The 22,477-nt window shown below is 35.6% G+C and overlaps 1 protein-coding gene and 1 pseudogene across 1 annotated transcript; both read right to left on the bottom strand.

Annotated features, from left to right (window-relative positions):
• Positions 1-1,961: 1,961 nt before the first annotated feature.
• LOC143601637 (protein ANTAGONIST OF LIKE HETEROCHROMATIN PROTEIN 1-like) lies at positions 1,962-3,305 on the bottom strand (annotated as a pseudogene).
• A 567-nt stretch (positions 3,306-3,872) lies between these two features.
• Positions 3,873-7,315, bottom strand: LOC143601636 (glutathione S-transferase T2-like). The gene is made up of 2 exons (XM_077078999.1): positions 6,932-7,315; positions 3,873-4,193 (listed from the first exon to the last, which is right to left on the bottom strand). Exons 1-2 carry the CDS (start codon positions 7,313-7,315, stop codon positions 3,873-3,875), a joined length of 705 nt encoding a protein of 234 aa, XP_076935114.1.
• Positions 7,316-22,477: the final 15,162 nt, after the last annotated feature.

The raw sequence follows: 22,477 nt of genomic DNA, 5'->3' as shown, positions 1-22,477 counted from the left end.
TCTAGTCTTGGCTAGAGCCAGTTTTTTTTATATAATAAACAGTTAAAAATTGGTATGTCTATTGAATATTTGTATTCATATTCATGTACCATCATAAATGTCGTAAAATATATATATACCTCACTCTTCTTATTTAAAATAAAGTAATGTGCTAAAAGTACATTTGCATAAAATAGATGCTCGAAAAGTTTATCCATAAAAAGTAACTACGAGAAAAAAAAACAAATTCTTGACGTAAAACTCACATCTAGTAAATAAATAAGAGTATCATGTTTGTACATTTCAAGACGTTTTGTATAATTCAACGTTATCTATTACATGCATATAACATTGTCAAATACATGTAAAAATAGTTAACGTGGTTACTTTCTCTTTATCTCATATCATGCTTCATGGCCTTTTCTATACCAAATACACTCATCGTCTGATTCAAATATCAACACGGAAAACACATTTCCTCTTTCATAGCAATGACTTGAAGGTCAAAGCGATTATTGAATCACTAGCTCAAACTTAAGCTATTCAAGCAATTAACTCGGTCTCAGAAAGAAACCGATATGTCTTGACTCATAAAACTTTTAAACACATGTTTGTGAACGTAACCTCGTCCAAGTTATAATCTAGAGTTGTAAACAAGTGAGAACGACACTAAGTCACTAAATAATTGTGAAACTACCTTTTTATGGGCTATCTTTTTATTTGTTCTTAATATTAAATTATTAATTAGAAAAGCTCACATTTTTTTGAACTTTTGTCTTGAAAACTAAAATATGCAATTTTTCCATAGAGAAATAAAGAAAACAACCGGTTGCATGGGTCACAAATGACCCAAAGCTTGAGCCCACTACGCAATGCCATGCTGGCCCATATACCTTGTCGAAATCCTGCCACACAAAGACAAAATTATTAAATGCCACAAGTAAGTATATTTAAATGCATAATTAGTGCTAAAAGAAACTTATTATTATTATTATTATTATTATTATTATTATTATTTTAAAGTTAAGAACTAAAGTATAAATAACAATCGGATCAAATTTAATCTTTTATTTGGGTTCCAAACATATTAATTTGATTTTTTTAGTAGTCTACACACAAATGTATATACATATGTGCAATTAAAATCTCGTTCTTCGATAGTTTTTACATATGAAAAAGTTCGAATTATTAAACACGAGCACATACTTAATCACATAATTCATTCACGTATTTACGTACCCTCGACAAACGTAGATGAAAGTATAAAGAATTAATGTTAAGTAGTTGAAAAGGCGTTTAAATCAATCAAATTGTTTAAATAGAACCAAGTCAACCAAATTAAGATCCAAATAGTTTGATTCATGATTCCGTTTTCATGGTTTGACAGTTTAACGGTCCAGTTCAATTTAAAAGGGTACCTGATGTGTAACCCTTCCGTTTTCATGGTTTGACAGTTTAACGGTCCAGTTGAATTTAAAATAGTACCTGATGTGCAACCCTTTCATATATATATATATATATATATAAAAGAATACTCCTTATAACTATACACTATAGTAAGACTACCCGCAATGCAACAGCCTGCATTTACTACATGCATCCTAATCATCACTGTCACATCAGTTTTTTACTCATCCTTCATACATGCATCATCTCTTCTCTTTTTAACTCCAACTCATCCTTTCCACAGGCAACCTCTCTCTTCCATATCATTATTTCTTTTTTAATTTTTCTTTAAAAACTTTTATTTTGTAGCTTTAAAAAATATTTAATAAATAAATGTAAAAAATATATTTAAATAATAAACAATAAAAAACAAGATAAAATTAAATAAAAATTAAACTTGCATTACATAAAAAAGTTACATTTCCTAGAAAAAGTAAAACACATATATTTTTAAATAAAAGTAGAATTAAGATTAAAAATCAAAATAAAACTTAATGAAACCATAACCTAAAATTAAGCTTTTTACTCGGACAAATCTACTCTTCATTAGCTTCATTAGCTTGCTTAAGATTCCATAGATGTTCCATTAGATCGTTGCGTAGTGCGATGTGAGTATCTTTGCTTCGTAAGGATCTAAACCTCTGCAGATAGTGTGCAAACTCAGTGGGTGCACCCCCATTATAACTTGGTGGCTCAGGCTCATGTTCTTCACGGGACCAATCAGTTATCATATGACCTTCATCTTCTACAATCATATTATGTAGAATGATACATGCATGCATTATATCACCTAAAACTGGTGTGCTTGTAGATCTTCCAGGGCCTCGTATTATTGCCCACCTTGATTGGAGGAGACCAAACGCTCTTTCAACATCCTTTCTACAAGACTCCTATCGTCGCTTAAAGTATTGCATTTTAAGATTATTGTTTGGCGGATAAACGAAACTCTTTACCAGTGTTGACGGGTAAATGCCATCTGCAAGATAGTATCCTTGCGTGTACTCATTCCCATTCACAATAAAGTTGCAATGTGGTGCATTCCCTTCTAAGAGTTGATTGAATACTGGTGATTGATTAAGAACATTGATATCATTGTTTGAACCTGCCACTCCAAAGAATGCATGTCAAATCCAAAGGTCGTGTGATGCCACAGCCTCCAGCATAATGGTTGGATGACCATGATCACTTCGAGTGTATTGTCCTTTCCAAGCTGTTGGGCAGTTTCTCCAACCCCAATGCATGCAATCTATGCTTCCAAGCATTCCAACAAACCCATGTTTTTCAGAATGCAATTGTAGCAATCGTTGAATGTCATCTTGGTTGGGCCTTCTAAGATATCGTGATCCAAAAACCTCAACAATAGACCTACAGAACTTGTGTAGACATTCAATGGAAGTGCTTTCACCAATGCGTATGTACTCATCACATTGGTCAGCTGATGCACCATACACCAACTGACGAATGGCACTTGTACATTTTTGTATTGGTGAAAGACCTTTTACACCAACAGCAGCGTATCTTTGTGTGAAATACTTAAAATGTTGACAGCTACCTGGTTTAGAGATTTCCTTAACAATGCGATTAAAAAGACGTATGCTCATCTGAAACCTTCGTCTAAAGAAGCTTTCATTGAATACCGGCTCTGGAGCAAAGTAATCGTTCCACAAATGGGCATCTCCATCATTTCGGCCTCTATTTATGTATTTTCGTTTGCCCTTCCGCCTAGAAGAACTTCCTTCTTGTGAATCAGCCGCATCTTGAGCATCAAGCTCAAACAGCTGCATTGCTAATTCTTCAACATCGTTGGAAATGAGATGTTGAAAGTGTTGAATCAACATCATCGGGATGTTTTGTGGGACTTGTTCATCATCAGAACTCATTTTGAATTGTAGATATAAGTGTTTAAGGTAAAGGGATGTGTGTGTGAAAATGGCTGGTCTAGATAGGTATATATAGTGAAACTAGTCGTTATAAACTAGCCGTTAAAAACTAGTCGTTAGAAACTAGCCATTAAACTATCCGTTAGAAACTAGCCGTTAAACTATCCGTTATAAACTAGCTGTTAAACTATCCGTTAGAAACTAGCCGTTAAACTATCCGTTATAAACTAGCCGTTAAACTATCCGTTAGAAACTAGCCGTTAAACTATCCGTTAGAAACTAGCTGTTAAACTATCCGTTAGAAACTAGCCGTTAAACTATCCGTTAGAAATTAGCCGTTAAACTATCCGTTAGAAACTAGTCTTTAAACTATCCGTTAGAAACTAGCCGTTGGGAATTTGAATTTTTTTAATTAAACTAGCCGTTGGGAATTTAAAATTACATTGCATAAAAAGAAATTACATTTCCTAAAAATAAAGATACATAAAAATAAATTACATTTCCTAAAAATAAAAATACATAAAAAGAAATTACATTTTCCTAAAAATAAAAATATATAAGCAAGCGTTAAATACGATTGTAGCCGTATTTCTCGCGGATTTCAGCACACATTGCCTCGTGTTCAGCTCGTTGAGCTGGATTCATGTAAGTCGTGTCAAGTAAGAGTAATTTTTTTTGTTTCATCTCGAGCTTCTTTTCCTCAATTTCATAGAATTTATCAATTCTATGCTCGAATTTGCTGATCGATTCACTCTTAGCACGATTGGTCGAGGATATCTCATCAATAAGCTTTAGCTTCCTCATGTCGTATTCAGACGACTCTATTCCTGCTTTGCCATTTAGCTTGGCTTTGGCCTTGTCCCTCCCAATTGGACGTGTTGGAGCAACCTACTGAACTTGAACTTCAAAGTCTTCATTATTAACATCTTCAAGTGATATTGTGATTTCAGGAGATTGACCAAAGTTGGCATCGAAAGCAGAACTCGTATACCCCCCCCCCCCCCGAGCTGTTACTTTTTGTTCTTTTAGGTGGTTGAAAACCATGAACATGCGTAGCAGAGTTGTACTTACGATGATCTTTGTAACATCCCGAAATTTCCAAGTAATATTAATTATGTTACTTAATAATAGAGAGAAAGTTTACCCGGGTTATCAGGAAATAAATAATAGAATAGGAGTTGGTATGGGTCGGGCTAGTGTTGGGTAATGGATGTGGGTTGTGGACTTGGATTAATTAGGATGGGTTAAATGAGAATGGGCCTTAGGTCCATGGGATCTCAGGGATATAAATACCTTAACACCCCAAAATATCTTCATTCTATCTTTATCCAAGCACACTCCACACACACATACACTAACTTCGCCGGAACCGGGCCGAGCCAAGGGAAGAATCGGACTGATCCGAGAGTGAGAGAGGGCGACTAGTTGCGTTAACAAGTTAAAGGAGATCCAAACAAGCCCAAAAAGGTATGATTCTTGATCTTTGAAGTTTAAAGATCCAAGCTTTTTAGTGTATAAACGACCAAAAAATGGTCGGGTAGCGTAGCGGGTGATATTGAACAATAGCAAGGGTGTTAAAATCGCTCGAAATGCCGATCAGAAACTGAAACAGCGGCTGCCTGGGCAACTTCGCCTTCATCTGGGCAACTTCGCCTTCAAAGTGACGAACTTCGCCTGCAAGCTAAGTTCGCCTGATGAACTTCGCCTGCAAGCTAAGTTCGCCTGATGGCAACTTCGCTGTAAAGTTAAGTTCGCCTAACTGGTAACTTCGCCTGAGGCCAAGTTCGCCTGATGACAACTTCGCCTGAAGCCAAGTTCGCCTGATGGCAACTTCGCTGTAAAGCTAAGTTCGCCTAGCTGGTAACTTCGCCTAAAGCTAAGTTCGCCTAAGGTTAACTTCGCCTAAAGTCAAGTTCGATTAGAAAATAAATTAAAACCTAATGAAAAATGTGTTAAGACAGTTAATGTAAATAAAATTTTTCCAAGCTGACCTGGCAGCTCGACCCCAGCCAGGGGCTCTGCCCCTTGGACCCTGCTAGGGGCTGCCGCCCCTAGACCCCGCTGCCAGGGGCGCTGCCCCCGGACCCCCGTTCGTTGTGGGTAGTAGTTAAGACTGAAAAGATGATATGAGTAGTGATAGTTGTTTAATACGTGTACTTGTTATACAGTCAGCCGTGCACAGCTGAAGAAAGGGATTACGATTAACGGTGAACGTAACCGTGTTCAGGTGGGTTTCTAGCCCCATTCCTTGTTATGTTTTCGGGGCTGTTTGCATACTCGATGTGTTGTTAATACATTTATCCTAAGTGATAAGTGTATGTCATATGTGATATGTGTGATAGATATGAATGATTGTTTGTCGGTACGCGAACGATCTTCGGATATTGCGCGTACTGTCAGGTTAAAAATAAAGGTACGAATATTATATATCGTAGATGTATGAATATTTCAAATGAATACTTGTCGGGGCGTGAACGATCTTCGGATATTGCACGTAACGACAAGGGGTATGGTTGTTAAATAAATGAGGTAAAGAATGCCTAGAGTGTTCTTATGTTATAATGTAAGTATGTGTATTTAAGTACACGAATGGCATGTGAGTTCTACGTTCGACATAGTAAGTTGGGATGGCAAATCCCTCTAGCTTCTGTCGGACATAGACTCGGCTGGCGATGGCGTAGTTAAGGACTGCGAGCCTTATACGTGAAGTAGATGATATATGTAAACGTAGATAAGGACTGCGAACCTTATACGTAATGTAGATAGGTGTCAGCATAGGAAAGGACTGTGAACCTTATACGTGCTGATTTTGTAGCATAGGGGAGGACTGCGAACCTCGTACGTGCTATGAATTAGGTTGCAACATAGGGAAGGACTGCGAACCTTGTACGTGTTGTGGATGTATTTCAGCATAGGAAAGGACTGTGAACCTTATACGTGCTGATTTTGTAGCATAGGGGAGGACTGCGAACCTCGTACGTGCTATGAATTAGGTTGCAACATAGGGAAGGGCTGCGAACCTTGTACGTGTTGTGGATGTACTATGGTATAGGGAAGGACCGCGATCCTTGTACGTACCATAAATGGTGAACATAGGTAAGGACTGCGAACCTTGTACGTGTTCACGACCTTGAGTACAGGTATAGACGGTGAACTATGAACGTACTCTCGGTAGACTGAGGTTAGTGATTGTAGATATGTATGTATGTATGGTAGCAAGTATGTATGTAGAACAGAAGGGTAACTAGTGAAGTATGGATATGTATCTACGGATATGTATGTATGTGTATGTATTGTATGGCGTTCGATTAACTAGAACTCACTCAGCGTAGCTGACTTTTAGTATGCACGCAGTTGAGCTGGTTATAGAGTTAGCATGAGGATGACACATGGCATGGATTGAACGGCTGGCATCTGAAGAAAGAAGTAAAGATGTTTTAAATATAAAGTTTTGTGTTCTGGTATCAAAGAAAAGATTTAATGTTTTGTAACAAATGATTGATGTTTTATATTCCGCGAAAAGTTTTAATAAACTCTGATTTGAAGAACTGTGTTTATGAGTAAATCCGACGCTAAAGTAGGGCCACCGGGTTCGGGGCCTTACAATCTTTGACAACATTCCATACATGCTCGTATGCGAAAGCAGCAGAAGTCTTGTTAGATGGATCGTTGATATACAATTGTTTAGCTTCTTGGATGTACTGGTCATCTGAACAACCGCTCCTGTAACGAGATTTCACTTGTAGATACAATTCATTAAATCTATTCACCTTAGATTTGAACATATGCCAATGGCTTTGTAGATTGTGAGCATCTCGTGGAATTATAGGTTCACTTTCGTTATAGTATTTTTCAACCTCACTCCAATAGGCATCCCCAGTTTGGTTGTTGCCAATGATTGGATCCACGGAACTTGAAATCACACCTTGGGCAAGCAACACCTCATCACTATTAGGCCACTTTTGACGACTCGTCTTTGTTGGTTGCTCGTCATTCTTCTCAGTCACCATCTTGCTTGGCTTCTTATTCTTTATCTTTTTTTTGGCTTTGCTTTTGATGGTGATTCCACAAGATCTTCTTGAGTTTGCTGAAACTGAGGTTGTTGCATTTGGGAGGTTTTTTGAAGCTGTTGCCATTGAAGAAATTGTTGAAATTGTTGAGGATCAAAAGCAGGTTGTTGAAACTGTGGCATGACAGGAAATTGTCCAAATTGCGGGAATGAAGGTCCTTGTTGAAACTGGGGATATGGTTGTGCTTGTGAAAACTGAGAAAAGTTTTGTGATTGTGAGAAAAGAGGGAATGATGGCTGTTGTTGTTGTTGTGGGTTTTATTGATCATCATCATCGTTTAACAAACCAGTGAAAGAAAATTGCTGTCTTGGATCCATTTTGAAAGTGTGATGTAGAAAAAATTTGAGAGTTTGTAAGATTTTGAGGTGAAAAATGAGTTACTATTAATGGGTATTTATAGGGGGGGAAAACTAGCCGTTTTTTTAAATATATTTGTCAAAAAAAAAAACTACAACTTATCTAGCCGTTAATGGCTTTTTCACTTTTAAAATTGCTTTTTTTATTTAATAAAGTATGTGATTTTTTAATAAAAAATAAATTAAATTATGTGGACCCCACATTAGGGTGCATTTGGTTGCACTTGGGGAAGTATGTGCATCCTCCCATTCTTTATACTCCAATGCATCCTTCTACATGCATCATCCATGTCACAAAGTGCATCCTCTCCAAAGTAAGCATTGGAGAGAGTCTAATAGTTAGGTTATTATTAGAGAGATATATGTTTATTGTTTAAATTTATATATTATGAAAATAGCTAAAATTTAAGGGTGCCATACAAAATTATTTAAGGACAAACCACCCCCATAAAGCCATAATTCGAATAGTGGTGCACCTCTTAATTATATAAAATAAAATTGAACCTTAATACGTAAACAAATCTGATGCACCTGCAACTACTTGGGACACACTGAATGCCGTAAGTCGCCATGATATCACAACTCTTTTTCATATAAATATAAACATAATGATATATAAAATTATTTTTTTGAATTCTACTTATATATTAAACTATTATTATATTGAAAGAAAGAAACCTATGAATATGTAAAATTAAATGATAAAATAAAGTATTTATTAACATTTAAAATTTTAAAATTTAAGCTTTACATTATGTTAACACGATTTTTAGAGTTACATGGAAAGAAAGAAGCCTATGACATGCATTATTCTTAGAGCAATGGAAGTGGGTCTCACGGGTGCACCGTGAGACTCCATTTGGCGCCGGGAGGGCGTGAAACACCACCCCATTCCTCCGTGAAGGGGGCGCGACCATTCCACCGCCACTTCTTTAACGTTGGTGAAGAGATCATTGTGGGCCCCATTAAACGGTAATATTTTTAAAAAATAACCGTTGGCTATTAAATAAAAAAAAACTTTTTCCATTTCCTTTTTATATCTATAAATACCTTCTCATTTTATAAAAACAAACACACAAAACTACTCTTTTCCTCTCTATAATCTATAAAAATTCCATATTATTTTTTTTAAAATGTCATCACCATCTTCTTCCTCTTCGTCTTCGAGCGAAGAAAAAAACGCTTTTATGTTTCGTGCTTTCGCAACGGGGTGTTATGAGTGGTGGCAACAACAACAAGACGAGGCGGGTTCGTCAATACGACACGAAACCCGACGTGAACGTTTAAACCGTGACCGAGCGGCTGCGCACGAAGCACTACGAAACGACTATTTTAACACAAGATTTGTAACTTTTAGTGTAATGTTTTATTTATGTTTATTAGTCTTTGAATGTATTGTAATTTTTATTAATCTATTAAATTTTTATTAGTTAATATAAAAAACAAAAGATTAAAAAATAATAATAAAATAATTGAGGTTTCACATACCTTGTTTCACACAGGGTATTTCCAGTGAAAAATGTGGATGTGAAATGGGTATGTGAAAGCTGATGTGGCGCAGACGTGGCAGAGAGAGAAGGTTTAACCCCCCCCCCCCCTTTTCACCCCACCCATTTCCATTGCTCTTAGGGGGAAGGGGTGGTTCCAAATCTATCACCCACTACACCCAATGGTATGGTGACACCTCATCCCATCATATTCCATCACTTAATAGAATTTAGTGGAGAATTTAGTGGGGTGTGTTAGGCTAAAGGGTAATGGGGCTTGGTTGAGCCCCAGGTGAGCCAAGCAAAATCTGACACGTAAACGATGACATGGCCATGGATCAAGCCCCAGAGGGTGTAGTGGTCCAGGTGAGCAGGGGATTGATCCAATTTTTTATTTATTTAATTATTTTAAATAATACATTAAATAATAATATAAAACATTACGTTGATACTAGTCTAATACAAGATCATCGGGTCTTCTATCCCACAAATGCTCGACCAACTCATGCCGAACGTTGCCATGTAACTCACGGCTCTTGATGATATTTATGTTGGCGAGTCGTTGTTCATTAGTGATCATCGATTCTTGTCTTGGAATAGCATCTTGGTAGTTTTGACAAATAGCTTTACCCTCGTCTTCTAGTATCATGTTATGTAGGATTATACACGTGATGACGACTTCCGTTATCTTCTCCCTTGTCCAAAATCTTATTGGATTCGCCAACATTGCCCATCTTTTCTTTAGGACTCCAAACGCCCTTTCAATATCTTTCCTTGTCGATTCTTGTTTCTTCGTGAAGTACTTTCGTTTGTCAGAAACTGGAGCCGCGTAAGCTTGAACAAGTATCCCCCATTCGTTGTAAATACCATCAACGAGGTAGTACCCGTACTTGAAATGTTCTCCATTTGCAAAAAAAGCTTAAGGAGGTTCTACCCCGTCGATAAGGTCATCGATTATCGGTGACTGATCGATAACATTGAGGTCATTATTAGACCCGGCAACCCCAAAGAACGCATGCCAAATCCAAAGATCCTGTGACGTCGCCGCCTCAAGTACGATAGTAGGGCCGGGGTGATCACCTCGATGGAATTGACCTCGCCAAACAGTGGGACACATAGCCCAACCAAAATGCATACAATCAAGGCTACCGAGCATCCCGGGGAAACCATGTTTTTCACCGTGCACCTCGTATATGCGTTGGATATCATACATTGTTGGTCTACGTAAGTATCTCCGCTTGTATAGCGATATGACCCCTAAATATAATTATTAAAGTTATATAAGTTATGTAAATATTTGAAAAATATATATAAACAAACGTAAAAAAATATATACCTCTATAAAAGTGGTTAAGCGCATCGCGTCCGGTCTTTTTAGCCATTTGTAGATACTCGTCCAACATGTCCGATCCAACACCATAAGCTAGTTGTCGAAGAGCGGCGGTAATTTTTTGAGTAGACGTGAACCCGAGCTTACCTCTAGCGTCATCCCTTTGTTGAAACTACTCAAAGTGCTCCGGCAAGTCATTTGCTAGACGCATGAATAATCGTCTAGTCATTCAAAAACGGGTTCTAAAACTATCCTCACCATATGTGAGATTGGGACTAAAATAGTGACGTATCAAAGTTTCGTTAGCGGTCTTTTGATTACGAATACGCGGTTGGCGGAACAATGGGGCTCAGGGGCGATTTTGATCTTTCAAAAAGCTTATCGTCGTTTGAACCGCTTGACAAATGAGTTCGTCTTCTTCGGTAAAATAGGAAGACGAAGACGATGACGACGATGCCATTTATAAATATATAAATAGAAGTTTTGACAGAGAAAATGTATGGTTTGAGTTTTTATAGAAAGTGTGGATTTGTATTTATAGGTAAAAAAAAATAATAATAAAAAATATAATTAAACTGGCCAACGGTAAGGTTGACCAATCAACTCACCTCCAACGGCTATATTGCCCCGCGACCACAATTACGCCGGCCGGCCGCGCCCTCGCTCATCGGAGGGGTGTAGCGGTGTTCGCGAGCCACGTAGGCGGCCGCGCCCACCCCTCACCCCCCACTACCCTCAGTCTTAGTGTGATGGATTTTGGTATACATACATACATTGATACATACATACATATATATATGTTTGTGTGTGTGTGTGTTGGGTTTTGTGAGATGTCACCGCGTGATGGCCGGAGAGAATTTTGAGAAAATTGGACCGTTGGAGGGAGGGTTTTGACCGTTGGGGGGGGGGTGGGATTTAAATAAAAAAAAATTAAACAATATAAATAAAACATAAACAACCATTTCAATCCAACTCAAAACACTCTCAATCTTCCACTTCATTTACAACAAAAAAATATAGAATTTTCGAACAACTTGGTTCCCTTAGACACCGATAGCTCTTCGTCTTCGGACGATGACATTCTCGAATGGTTCCCGTTGTTATATAACGAAAATATTCACCATCGGTTGAGATGAGATCTAGTTGAACTTATAGGTTCTTTAGGTTTGGAATTTTCGGATTCAGACGAGTAGTAGACGTTTATTGTAACTTTTATTTTTTAATTCTAATTATTAAGTTGTATTATGTTCTAGTAAAATATTTTTTTTTTATTTTTTAAGTTGCAAAAACAAAAAAATCATATCACATCACACCACCACCTCTACTAAATTCCATCACATGTGATGTATTTTGATGGGATGACATGGCACACCACCATTGGATGTGATGGGTGATGAAAGTGAAACCACCACCTCCCCTAAAGTGTGCGACTTTTAAATTTTTTAATATAATATTTAGACCATATCTACATATTTACAGGGAAAGACAAAGCATATAACTTTTAAATTTTTTAATATAATACTTTTTTCGTACCATTTTAAATGTCATGGTACCTAAAACACACAAATTAAGAAATGTTTGATCATTTTATTTTATGAGCTGTAAAATGACAATAATGTCCTTTAAGCAGGGGCGTCTCTGAAAATTTATGTACCTTGGCCAAGCTTAAATAACTAGGCCCTTAGGCTCTAATGAGTAACGTATATAAACTAATATTTTTAAACAAAAATAAAATTATACCAATAAATATAGAAAAAAATTAGTATTTAAATCAATTTCATTAATAGCTAACGTCTAAGAGATCATTCGTAAAGATCTTCTAATTTTTTTACCAGATAGATTTTAGTTTATGTCCAATAACCTAACTTTATCAAATGGAGTATGAAAATGAAGATTTAGTTCAATAATTTTAAAATAATTAAAATTCAATTTAAAATGAATTGTGCATTATAATCAAAGACTTTACTTTTAACTTTTTATAATTTTAAAAAGGAAAAAAAAAAACAAAAGGAAAAGTCAATTTTAAAAAGAATATTAATGTGTAACAGAAAAGTAACAATAAAATAATATTTTTACTCTTCTTCTTTCCTCCTAGTTCATTTCAACTGCAACTTCAAATTCCATCTACTGCAACATCAAATCCACCGGAAAATTTTCCGGTAATACTTCTTTTTATTTGTTATGTCTGTTTTCCTTTTCTTTTTCTCATTATTCACATGCCATTTGTCTAATTTCATTAGTTAATATTTAAAAAAAATTTATTATATATCTAAAAATTTTGTGCCCTCTATCTAAATTGTGCCTCGGACGAGGGTGCGGCTCGCACACCTCAAGAGCCGCCTCTGCCTTTAAGTTATTATGGCTAAAAACCATTTTTCTTCATTGGCTAAAAAATGACATTTAATAGTAATGACACAATTGAAAATTTAATTTATATGTATAGAAATAATATTTAAATTTGAACAAGAAAAAATGAAAAATTGACATTTAAAATGGAACGGAGAAAGTATTCCGTTAAGCATTTAATTTGAAATAAGTTGTATTTGTTAGATTTTCCAAACCATAACAAAATACATAGTATTTCTTACTATTTTCTTGTGAGCATTCTACTATAAATTTTAACAAAGCCGAGTTGTTTTTGAAATAAATATTTTTTGGTCTCGTAGACGGTTTTCACATGTTTTGTTGAACATTACCTTTTAATAAGTAGTTTTTGAAAATATTTATATGATCATAAATGGGAAAAAGAAAAAAAAAAGCTAATGGAAACATTTAATTATACTGATGGACGATTAATACATAATGTATTGGATCGTGCCTAGTTTTATATAAATAACTGCAAAATAACATATAAACACTTACTTTAATCACGTGAGACAGTTATGTAACTGTGCGCTCTTCTTTTTTTCTCTCCCGTTAAATCAACAAACACAAACGGGAGTCTCGCAATCTAATATTATTAAAAAGTAGTTATATACATTAAACACACTCTAATTACAATAACTTTTAATGGTGTGTAAAGTTACATTATGACAACATAAGCCACTAACGACTATGTATAACTAATTTGAATGTAACAACATTTTTTAGTAAGGTTTCTAATCCTAATCTATCTACTTCTATAAACCTTTTTTATTTACATTTGTAGGATTTGAGCCCTTAACAAAGAATACACCTTACCACAAAATATGTCATTATTTATTTATTTATTTAATTATTATTATTTTGTTAGACGTTTTACACTTTAATATAAAGTTAGAGGTGTACAAACCAGTTTAAAACTCAAAATCAGTTTGGTCAATAAAAGTCAAAACCGGTCTATGATCGGTTTTGGTTTAGGTTAAAACCGGTTTTCTTAACCAAGTTATATCGGTTTCAGTTCGATTAATCGGTTTTTGTAGAAAAAATTACAAACTAGTTCCAAACCTACGGCTTCAATCAGTTCTAACACGGTTTCTACATAATCGATTTTAAATTCGGTTTCGATTCAATTTTCGAGTCGGTTTAGTTAACCGGTTTATTTGCCGACCTCTAATAAAAGTAACAAAAATGTGATGGTTTTGGTACTAAAACTATGCAATGCATTTATAATTGTACATTTGATAAAAAGAAAAAAAAAGTACATACCTTTTTTATGTTTAAAGCAATTTGTTTGGGACTAAATTTCTCCAAACTATCAAAAGTTTGTCTAGCACACCGGAATGCATGGACTTGCATGAACACCGGCATGTCCGCCACCAACACCCTCTCTGTCGATCTCCGCCCCGCCACGGCCACCCGCGACCCCGGTTTTCTCCAATTCTCGGTTCCTGACACCGTTTTTCGCCCCCTTTCGATCACCGAAGCTGGTTTTTCGACTTTTTCTACGTTTTCAACCGTCGAGAGCGATCACCTGCCGCCTTCGATATTGGTGGTGGTGGTGTTGATGGGTGGTTTTTGGTGTTGAGTTTGTAAACATACATTACTTCTTTTTTATGGGTTGACATTTTGGTTGCACAAAATGTCAAGGGAAGTGTGCTTGTAGACCGTGGCGGACCCAGAAATTTTCCTTAATGGGCTCATTTTTTTTTGATTTTCAAATTTCTCAAAATTGACTATTAAAACTTCTGGTCTCGCCGGGTCGGATCAGGTTATAAACAGCGGCGGACCTACTAAGGAGCCCTCGGGTACACGGGCACCCAACGGTTTTTGAAAATTTCTTAGAAACGATATAGAAAAAATTTTAGTGAGCCCATAAGAGTTTTAAAGGTGATCCAATATTAACAAATTTAGTGTTGGTCTAGTGGTAAATCATGATTCCTTATGCTTCCTCTGTACATCTGATCTGAAAGTGTAAAAGTGTAGAAGTGTACATAGGTATTTTTCTATGGATAAAACCCTAGGTAAAACTAAGAAAGAAAAAAACATGGATAAAAAACGGTAGCAGTGGAGATTTGAACCTGGGGTCTTTCAAATCAGATGTACAAAGGAAGCATAAGGAATCATGATTTACTACTAGACCAACACTGAACTTGTTAATATGGGTTCACCTTTAAAACTCTTATGGGCTCACTAAATTTTTTTCTATATCGTTTCTAAGAAATTTTCAAAAACCATTGGGTGCCCGTACACCCGAGGGCTCCTTAGTAGATCCGTCGCTGCTTGTAGATTATTATTATGATGGGTAAAAGAGAGAATTATTTAAATATATTTTAGAAATGAAAAACTATGAAGTTAAATAAAATATGGAAGGGTCCATAAAGGGATCACATATTCACATCCCATATCATATATCATCCCCAACATGATTCTTAAATTTAAGAAAAAAAAAGTGGAAAAATGAAAATACAAACATAGAAAACACATTTAATTATATCACATCCTTCACATTTGTTTCACAATTCATGCCATATATTTCTTAGATTATATAATAAAAAAAATTATCTAATTAAATAGAAATAAATACAAGAAATATGATGTAGATGTTTTTTTTAATTGATGTGATTATTAGTTAAGTTATATGTTATTTATTTATTTTTTATAATAAAAAATTTCTCGTTAAACTCAAAATAATTATAATAAAGTTGCAAATGGTTACAATAAAATTATAGCTTGAGAGTGGGATCTTATTGCTTTTAGGTGTCAAACTTAACATATTTAGTTCAATGGACCACACTGGGATTATAGGTTGACTGGTTCACTTGTTCGCATGTATATTTTTATTATCCTTTTTTTTTATTAAATAGAAACATAGATATTACATCAACATAGCAGGTAGGCGGGTAACAAGCTGCGCCGCCACCCCATTTTGAATTGCAAACCCTAACCTGCTAAAGACATACCCCTGCCTCTTTTGAGTCGACACATTGCTATGCACAACCCGTTGGACCCTGGTTAGGAAACAGATAGCTTCCGGTGCCAAGGAGCCAAAGGTATCAAAAGCCAGAGGGACAAAAACATGTTGGTTCTCTTCGCAGGCTTTAGCATGTTTCTCCAACTTCTTCGTTTCAGCCCTTTTCATTGCTTGCCCAGCTACAAACCCATTATCCCTCAAACCAGCTAAGGGAGATACCCATGTGAGGTCAACACAAGCGTGTTTCCCTCGGCCCAACCAAAGACGAGCAAATCTGCCGATCGTAGAGTGGATCTCCCTTCCGTGGGGTTTGTAAGGAAGTTTACGGGGGCTTCCTTTTTAGCTGATATCCCAGCTCGCCTTAAGATGTCCCAAAGAACGTCCCGCACCCAATCATGTCGGTATTTGAACCCAGGCATCTCCTTATAATGTACCGCATGCTCTCCGAATTTATCCAGACAAGCCTTACGGCAGATCGGACATGGTATCGTATGTTTAAGTTATAATTCAAATTAGTAGAAAGTTTCAAGTTAAACTTGAAATACCAACAATTCGTTTGTTTTTGTTAATCCAAAGTCATCACAATTGGTTTGATATAACACATTGACATCCCTAATCGAATCAAAGAATTTTAAATTCAAAGTCATTTTTGTTTATCCAAAATTTAAAAGATTTTATTTTTTCATCTAAGAGCATGCGGAGTGGGGGTGGGAAAATCCAGGGATTCGGGGAAAGGCAAAATGAGTAGAAACGAGGGTTAAGGTGGAGGTAGAAGCTGATGGGGGGGGGGGGGTAAAAATTGGAATAACCGCAGAGCATTCACCGGATTCCATTGATATGGAAAAAGAAAATCATGAAAATGGAATAGAACTAGGAAGAAATGGAGTATTTTGATCCGGGGGAAACCGGTAACACAATCCCCGAAAATGGCAAAGCTTATGTGGATTCGGGGAAAATGGAAATAGGGGTGATGACTTCGTGTGCTCTAAAATGATAAATATACATTACCTCAAAGGTTTAAATGAATGTAAATTTGTTCGATATAACACAATGACATCCTTAATCGAACCGAATAGTTTAAACCATGAAATTAAAGTCATATTAGTATATAATAAATAAATTAATAATAAATAGTTACGGATTATTTTTAAAGGATCGTAAATTTTGTCATCAACCATATTTCAAAATAAACTCACCCAACCAAACCCTACACATTCATGAGCTCTTAATAGATCATGGTTTGAAAAAATATATTGAGCGTTCGCACTACTAGGACTACTCGACTTAGAAAAATAAGTTGAAGCTTGAGACTCTCATATTTAAAGGGTCCCCACTTTTAGGGTTTAACTAAGCTTTATTCGCACTTGATTTTCCTTCTTCGACCACAACTTTGTCAACTCTTGAAATTTTCTAGTTGGAATTATGTAATTTTGGGTCTTCTATAAATCGTTTACAAAGAATGTGTCAATATGAGAGTAAATGCGAAAAGGCCTCAATTTTAAATGCACTTTAGGACAAAGTAAAAAAAAAAGTTTGCGAAGGTTAGCCGTCTCGTCAAAACGCCACCAACCCACCCAAACTTAATTTGGCATGAACCATCCTTCATACTAAATCCACCCACACACACTACCCTAGTCCCTAACTAAACACTACACCTCCTTGAGGTCTTGTTATATTATAAACAAACGAACTTAAACATATGTAAACTAACAGACAGCTCACGAACAAAAATGAACGAACGAGACATACGTTCATGTTTACGGGGGATAACGTACTTTGTGACCACCCATTTATAAACCATGAACCATGGTTTGCTTAACACCACACCCAAGCTTAAAAGGACAAATACATTTTGTTGGTTGGTTGGTTGTCCATTATTATGAGTGGGGTTCAGGTACTGTTTTTGAAATAGATGTATGATGAGAATTGTTGGATTTCTTGGATCATTCCTTTAATTTGTGATAACTTGAATTAATTCACTTTTGTCTTGTAGGGTTTGTAATTGATTTCTCAATTTGTCTTTTTAGTCAATTTTCTTTTGAGGATGACTTAGGTTCTCCCATTGCAAACCATCATTGTGTTATGTTTTAATTCTATCTCAACATTTGTTATTATAATTTATTATTTATAAAATAATCCAGTTTTATCAATTTTTATCTTTTTTAAGACCATGAGTAGTCACAACTCTCCACTTCCAGGCATTATGCGTCACGTGGTGCCCAGTCAGAGTTATGATTTTTTACAAAAACATGCTGTAGTCATAACTTTCCAGCCCCAGACATTATGCGCCACGTGACGCCCAGTCACTTTTACACTTTTTGTTTTTTTTTTAATTTTTAAAAAGAATAATCAAAAAACAATAATAGTTTATTAAATAAATGTTACATGAAAATAAAAAAAAAACTATTCGTCGTCTTCGCCCTCTTCGCCTTCTTCGTTGTCTTCCTCGTCGTCTTCGCCCTCTTCGTCGTTGTCGTATTCGTCGTCGTCGTCTTTGTCCTCGTCGTCGTCGTCTTCATCGTCTTCGCCATCGTCGTCGTCGTCTTCATCGTCGTCTTCATTGTTGCCCTCGTTTTCACCAGGCAAAGGCTGATACATCCAAAGATGTTGGACTAAATCCTCCTTTAGTGCGTTATGTATCTCTCTTGATCGCACGGAATCCGAGTTTTGGAGTCTTTGCTCCATACTTGCCGAAGTCCGTGGTAGATCCAGGTCCGGTATGAAAGTTGGACATATTGCCCTTCCCTCGTCCTCGATGATCATGTTATGCATTATGATACACGCATGCATAGCACATTTCATTCTTTCTAAAGACCAAATACGACAAGGATTTTTAACATAATGTCATCGTTGTTGAAGAACACCAAAACACCTCTCGATATCCTTTCTCACGGACTCTTGCACTTTCTTAAAGTACTGTCTTTTTTCATCCATCGGGTCTCTGAATGTTTTAACGATTATCGCGTACTCTGGATATATTCCATCACTCAGATAGTACCCATGATGGTAGAAGTTATCGTTAACCCAAAACGAAGCGACGGGAACGGTCCCAGATATGTAACTCTCCATCACATGAGACTGCTCTAAGACGGTTATGTCATTGTTGGAACTTGGAACACCAAAGAATGCCGACCAAATCTGAAGGTCGTATGAAGCGATCGCTTGAAGGCTGATCGTTGGTCCCTTTTGGTCACCTAGTGTGAATTGACCTCTCCATGCAGTTGGGCAATTAGCCCATTCCCAATGCATGCAATCTACACTCCCTATCATGCCCGGGAAACCATGCACCCTTGTATGTGCCTCGTAAAGACGTTGTAGATCGTTACAGTTGGGCTCTCTCAGATAATGTGGTCCATATAGTTTCAATATTCCTATATTTTACAAAACTTTTATAAAATAAATGATTAAAGTAAACAAGTTATCAAACTATTTAAAAAAAAACATACCGTAACAAAAATACTCCAAGGTGTCCCGAGTTGTTTTGTCGGCCATCTTTAAATAATCTTCGTTGATGTCGGCCGTGTTTCCGTAGGCGAGCACGCGTACGGCTTATGTAACCTTCTGAATAGCCGTGAATCCTAGCGTCCCTCGACCGTCAGGGTTTTGCTTAAAGTAATCAAACTCACGCTCCAAATCATTGGTGATGCGCATAAATAAATTATTAGACATCCGAAAACGACGCCTAAAGGTCTTCGGGTTCTTGTATCTCGGCGAGTCGCAGAAGTAATCCACCATCAACCGGTTGTTGGCTTCGGTACGATCTCGTTCGATATATGCTCTTTTTGAAACGGGGGTGGCGGAGAGCTAATCGCACTCGTAACGGAACTCATATAAGTTGTCGCGAGCGTAATCGCACTTGTAACCGCCTGTTCCTCCGCCGCGTCCTCGGCTTGTTGGTCGGGCCCGAAAAACTGTTTATATATAGATGGAGGATCCATGTATATAGTGAGTTTTGTGTGAGGAATTATAGAGTTGAAAGAGAATTTTTATAACTTTGATGAGTTTTGATTAGGAATTAGTTGGTTTAATATATATGAAATAATTTTTTTTATTCCATTCCAACGTTCCAATCCAAAGGCTCTTTTTTTGATATTTGTGCCCATATCCGCGTTTTACATAAAACGTTCAAAAAAAATAGCCAAAACGCCGGGGGGTGCGGTGTACCCCCGGAGTTATACCTTAAAACGCTCGGCACAACATGCCACTACGGACGGTCTAATGGGCAACGTTAAATATAGAGATTATGTTAAATCGGCAAAAATATTGAAGGTATTAGGATTTTAAGAGGGGGGATTTTAGGTTTTCATCGAATTAAAGCTAATTTAAATGATAACTAAAAACGAAAGATTGTTTTAGCCATGTCTGTATTTGATCTAAACAATAAATCATACACACAAGTTTCGAATTTGAATATATACATGCATATATAACAAATTAACAACATTGTTTCAAGTTTGGTAAATACAAACGAAAGATTAGTTCCGCTCCAACTAAACATTACCGGCATCCATTCTTTAAAGCATCTTGAACTAAGAATCCATTTTTTCTCTCTCTTCTAAGACTAGATCGAATGCAATTATTTCTAGTCCGCCCTCAAATGGACCAGTGTACCCGTAAAGGACTTGGCATGTATTTTTCATAAATGCCTACAAATTATATGTATCCGATTAATTTATCTACATGGGCTTCGTAATATTTTGTAGACAATGCCCACAAGGCCACAAGTAATGCATCCAATGGCCCGAGTTTTATGCATATAATTTAATTTATCATCATTCATGACAATTGACAAGTTACGTGCATATCACAATATCACATATACATGTATATTTATTATTTATTTATTTTTAGAAGAGGACTGATACACCAATCTACTCTACTTTCTACTCTTAAACTACACCAAGAAAGAAAAGAAACTACATCAATTTTGGATTTGAACGCATATATGTGTATAATTATATATGCATTAACTTTTATCCCTCGTATTAAGGAGTTGTTTTGTATTATTTGTTTTTAATATTTATATATATTTTTGGATTTTTAGTTTTATTTTAACGCTTATATTTTTTACTATAAAATTGTTTATTAATTATAAATAATATCTTTTTTCTAATCAGATATTAATTTTTAGTATATCCCTGTTTTCTAAAAATTCATATCAAATATTTGGTGAGATCAAATTTTAAGTTAATGAGATGTTCTAACCCGTTTAAGGGCTATCTAGGTATGGTGAAACCCATATCCGTGAATTCATGTCAAATGTATAAGAAGTCATCATTTAGAAATAAAGCAATTTGGTGCTTTGAGAGAATGTAAAAAACAACCAAAGAGTTTTTAAAGATTTCACTTATATATATTTAAGATTAAGATTAATTTTAAGATTAAGATATATATGCTTTTGTAAATTAACACAATAATAATTAACCTGAGTTCAAGCTATAGTGGGTGCAAAATTTAAATTTTATATTATGGCATCTTGTAATTTATTAGTTACAAAACAAATATATAATTTTAAATTATGGTAATTGGATTGAGATTCACCAATATTTAGGTTATGGGATATATATTTATCTATATATATATAAACGAAAACATAAAAATTTTATGTGTCACAATGTGGCCGCTTCCTCTTTTTTTGGAGTCACCAGATTTGTTTGATTGTTAAAAGAAGGCTTCTCATGTATTTGACTCGAATTCAGGAGTATGAGTCGCATCAAACACAGATATTTCTTAAACAGGTTATAACATTTCATTAAATTAAAAACTAATCTCACTAAATATTTGATATAAAAATCTTATAAAGTAGGGATACACTAAAAATTAATATATGATTTATTTATAAAAGGATATATATTATTTATAATTAAAAAAACCAATTTTATAGTAAAAATAAAATAAACGGGTCTTGAGTCTCATCAAACCCAAATAGCTTTTAAACCGGGTTATAACATCTCACTTATTTGTGAAACAATTTATCATCAAACCATAGTATATTATTAACTTTCATACAATAAAAAAAATAAAAATTCAAAAAATAAATAAATATTAGAAACAAATAATATAAAACAACCCACCGTAATACGAGGGATAAAAACTAGTATATTTATATTTATTTAACTTCACATAAGTATCACATCACTTATTTTATTCCTTTTACTCCATTTCACTTTAAAGAAAATAGTTTAACCCACCTAACCATCTTAATTTAATTTTAAAACAATTTCTAAACTATTGTGTGTGAGTGTAGAGAATTTTAAAGTTTAACACTTTAACCTATTTTGCCTTTAACGTCTTTCAACTCATGAAGGGAGTGGTGTCCAACTCGTTAACCTTTTACAAATAGGCTTTAATGCCCTAGGCGTTAAGGTATATCTATGGCCTTAGAAAAACCTATCAAAATGACTCAAGTGAGGAGAGAGATTTCAAAAATGACATTCTTATTCTATCTTCACGCTTAAATTATGGAGTAAACGATGAGATTTAGAAAAAAACTGGCACGCGGCTTCAAAATCTTAGTGTCACGATGAAATTGTTCTCCGTCTCATTGTCACAATGTTTGAGAGCAATTTTATCATGATGATAAGATTGTGAAGCCAT

Source organism: Bidens hawaiensis, unplaced genomic scaffold (genome assembly GCF_021521415.1).
Source record: "Bidens hawaiensis isolate Kalapana, Puna unplaced genomic scaffold, B.hawaiensis_p1.1 tig00056895_1, whole genome shotgun sequence".
NCBI classification, from domain to species: Eukaryota; Viridiplantae; Streptophyta; class Magnoliopsida; order Asterales; family Asteraceae; genus Bidens; species Bidens hawaiensis.
This window is presented reverse-complemented; position numbering and strand designations above follow the sequence as displayed.

Bases quoted from the DNA above. Each gene is read 5' to 3' on its own strand.
- LOC143601636 (XM_077078999.1), bottom strand. From the start codon at position 7,315: ATGGTGACTGAGAAGAATGACGAGCAACCAACAAAGACGAGTCGTCAA. The intron at 4,194-6,931 runs GTATGGAATGTT...CAAGTTCAGTAG, and splicing joins CTGCTTTCGCATACGAGCAT to GTTGCTCCAACACGTCCAAT.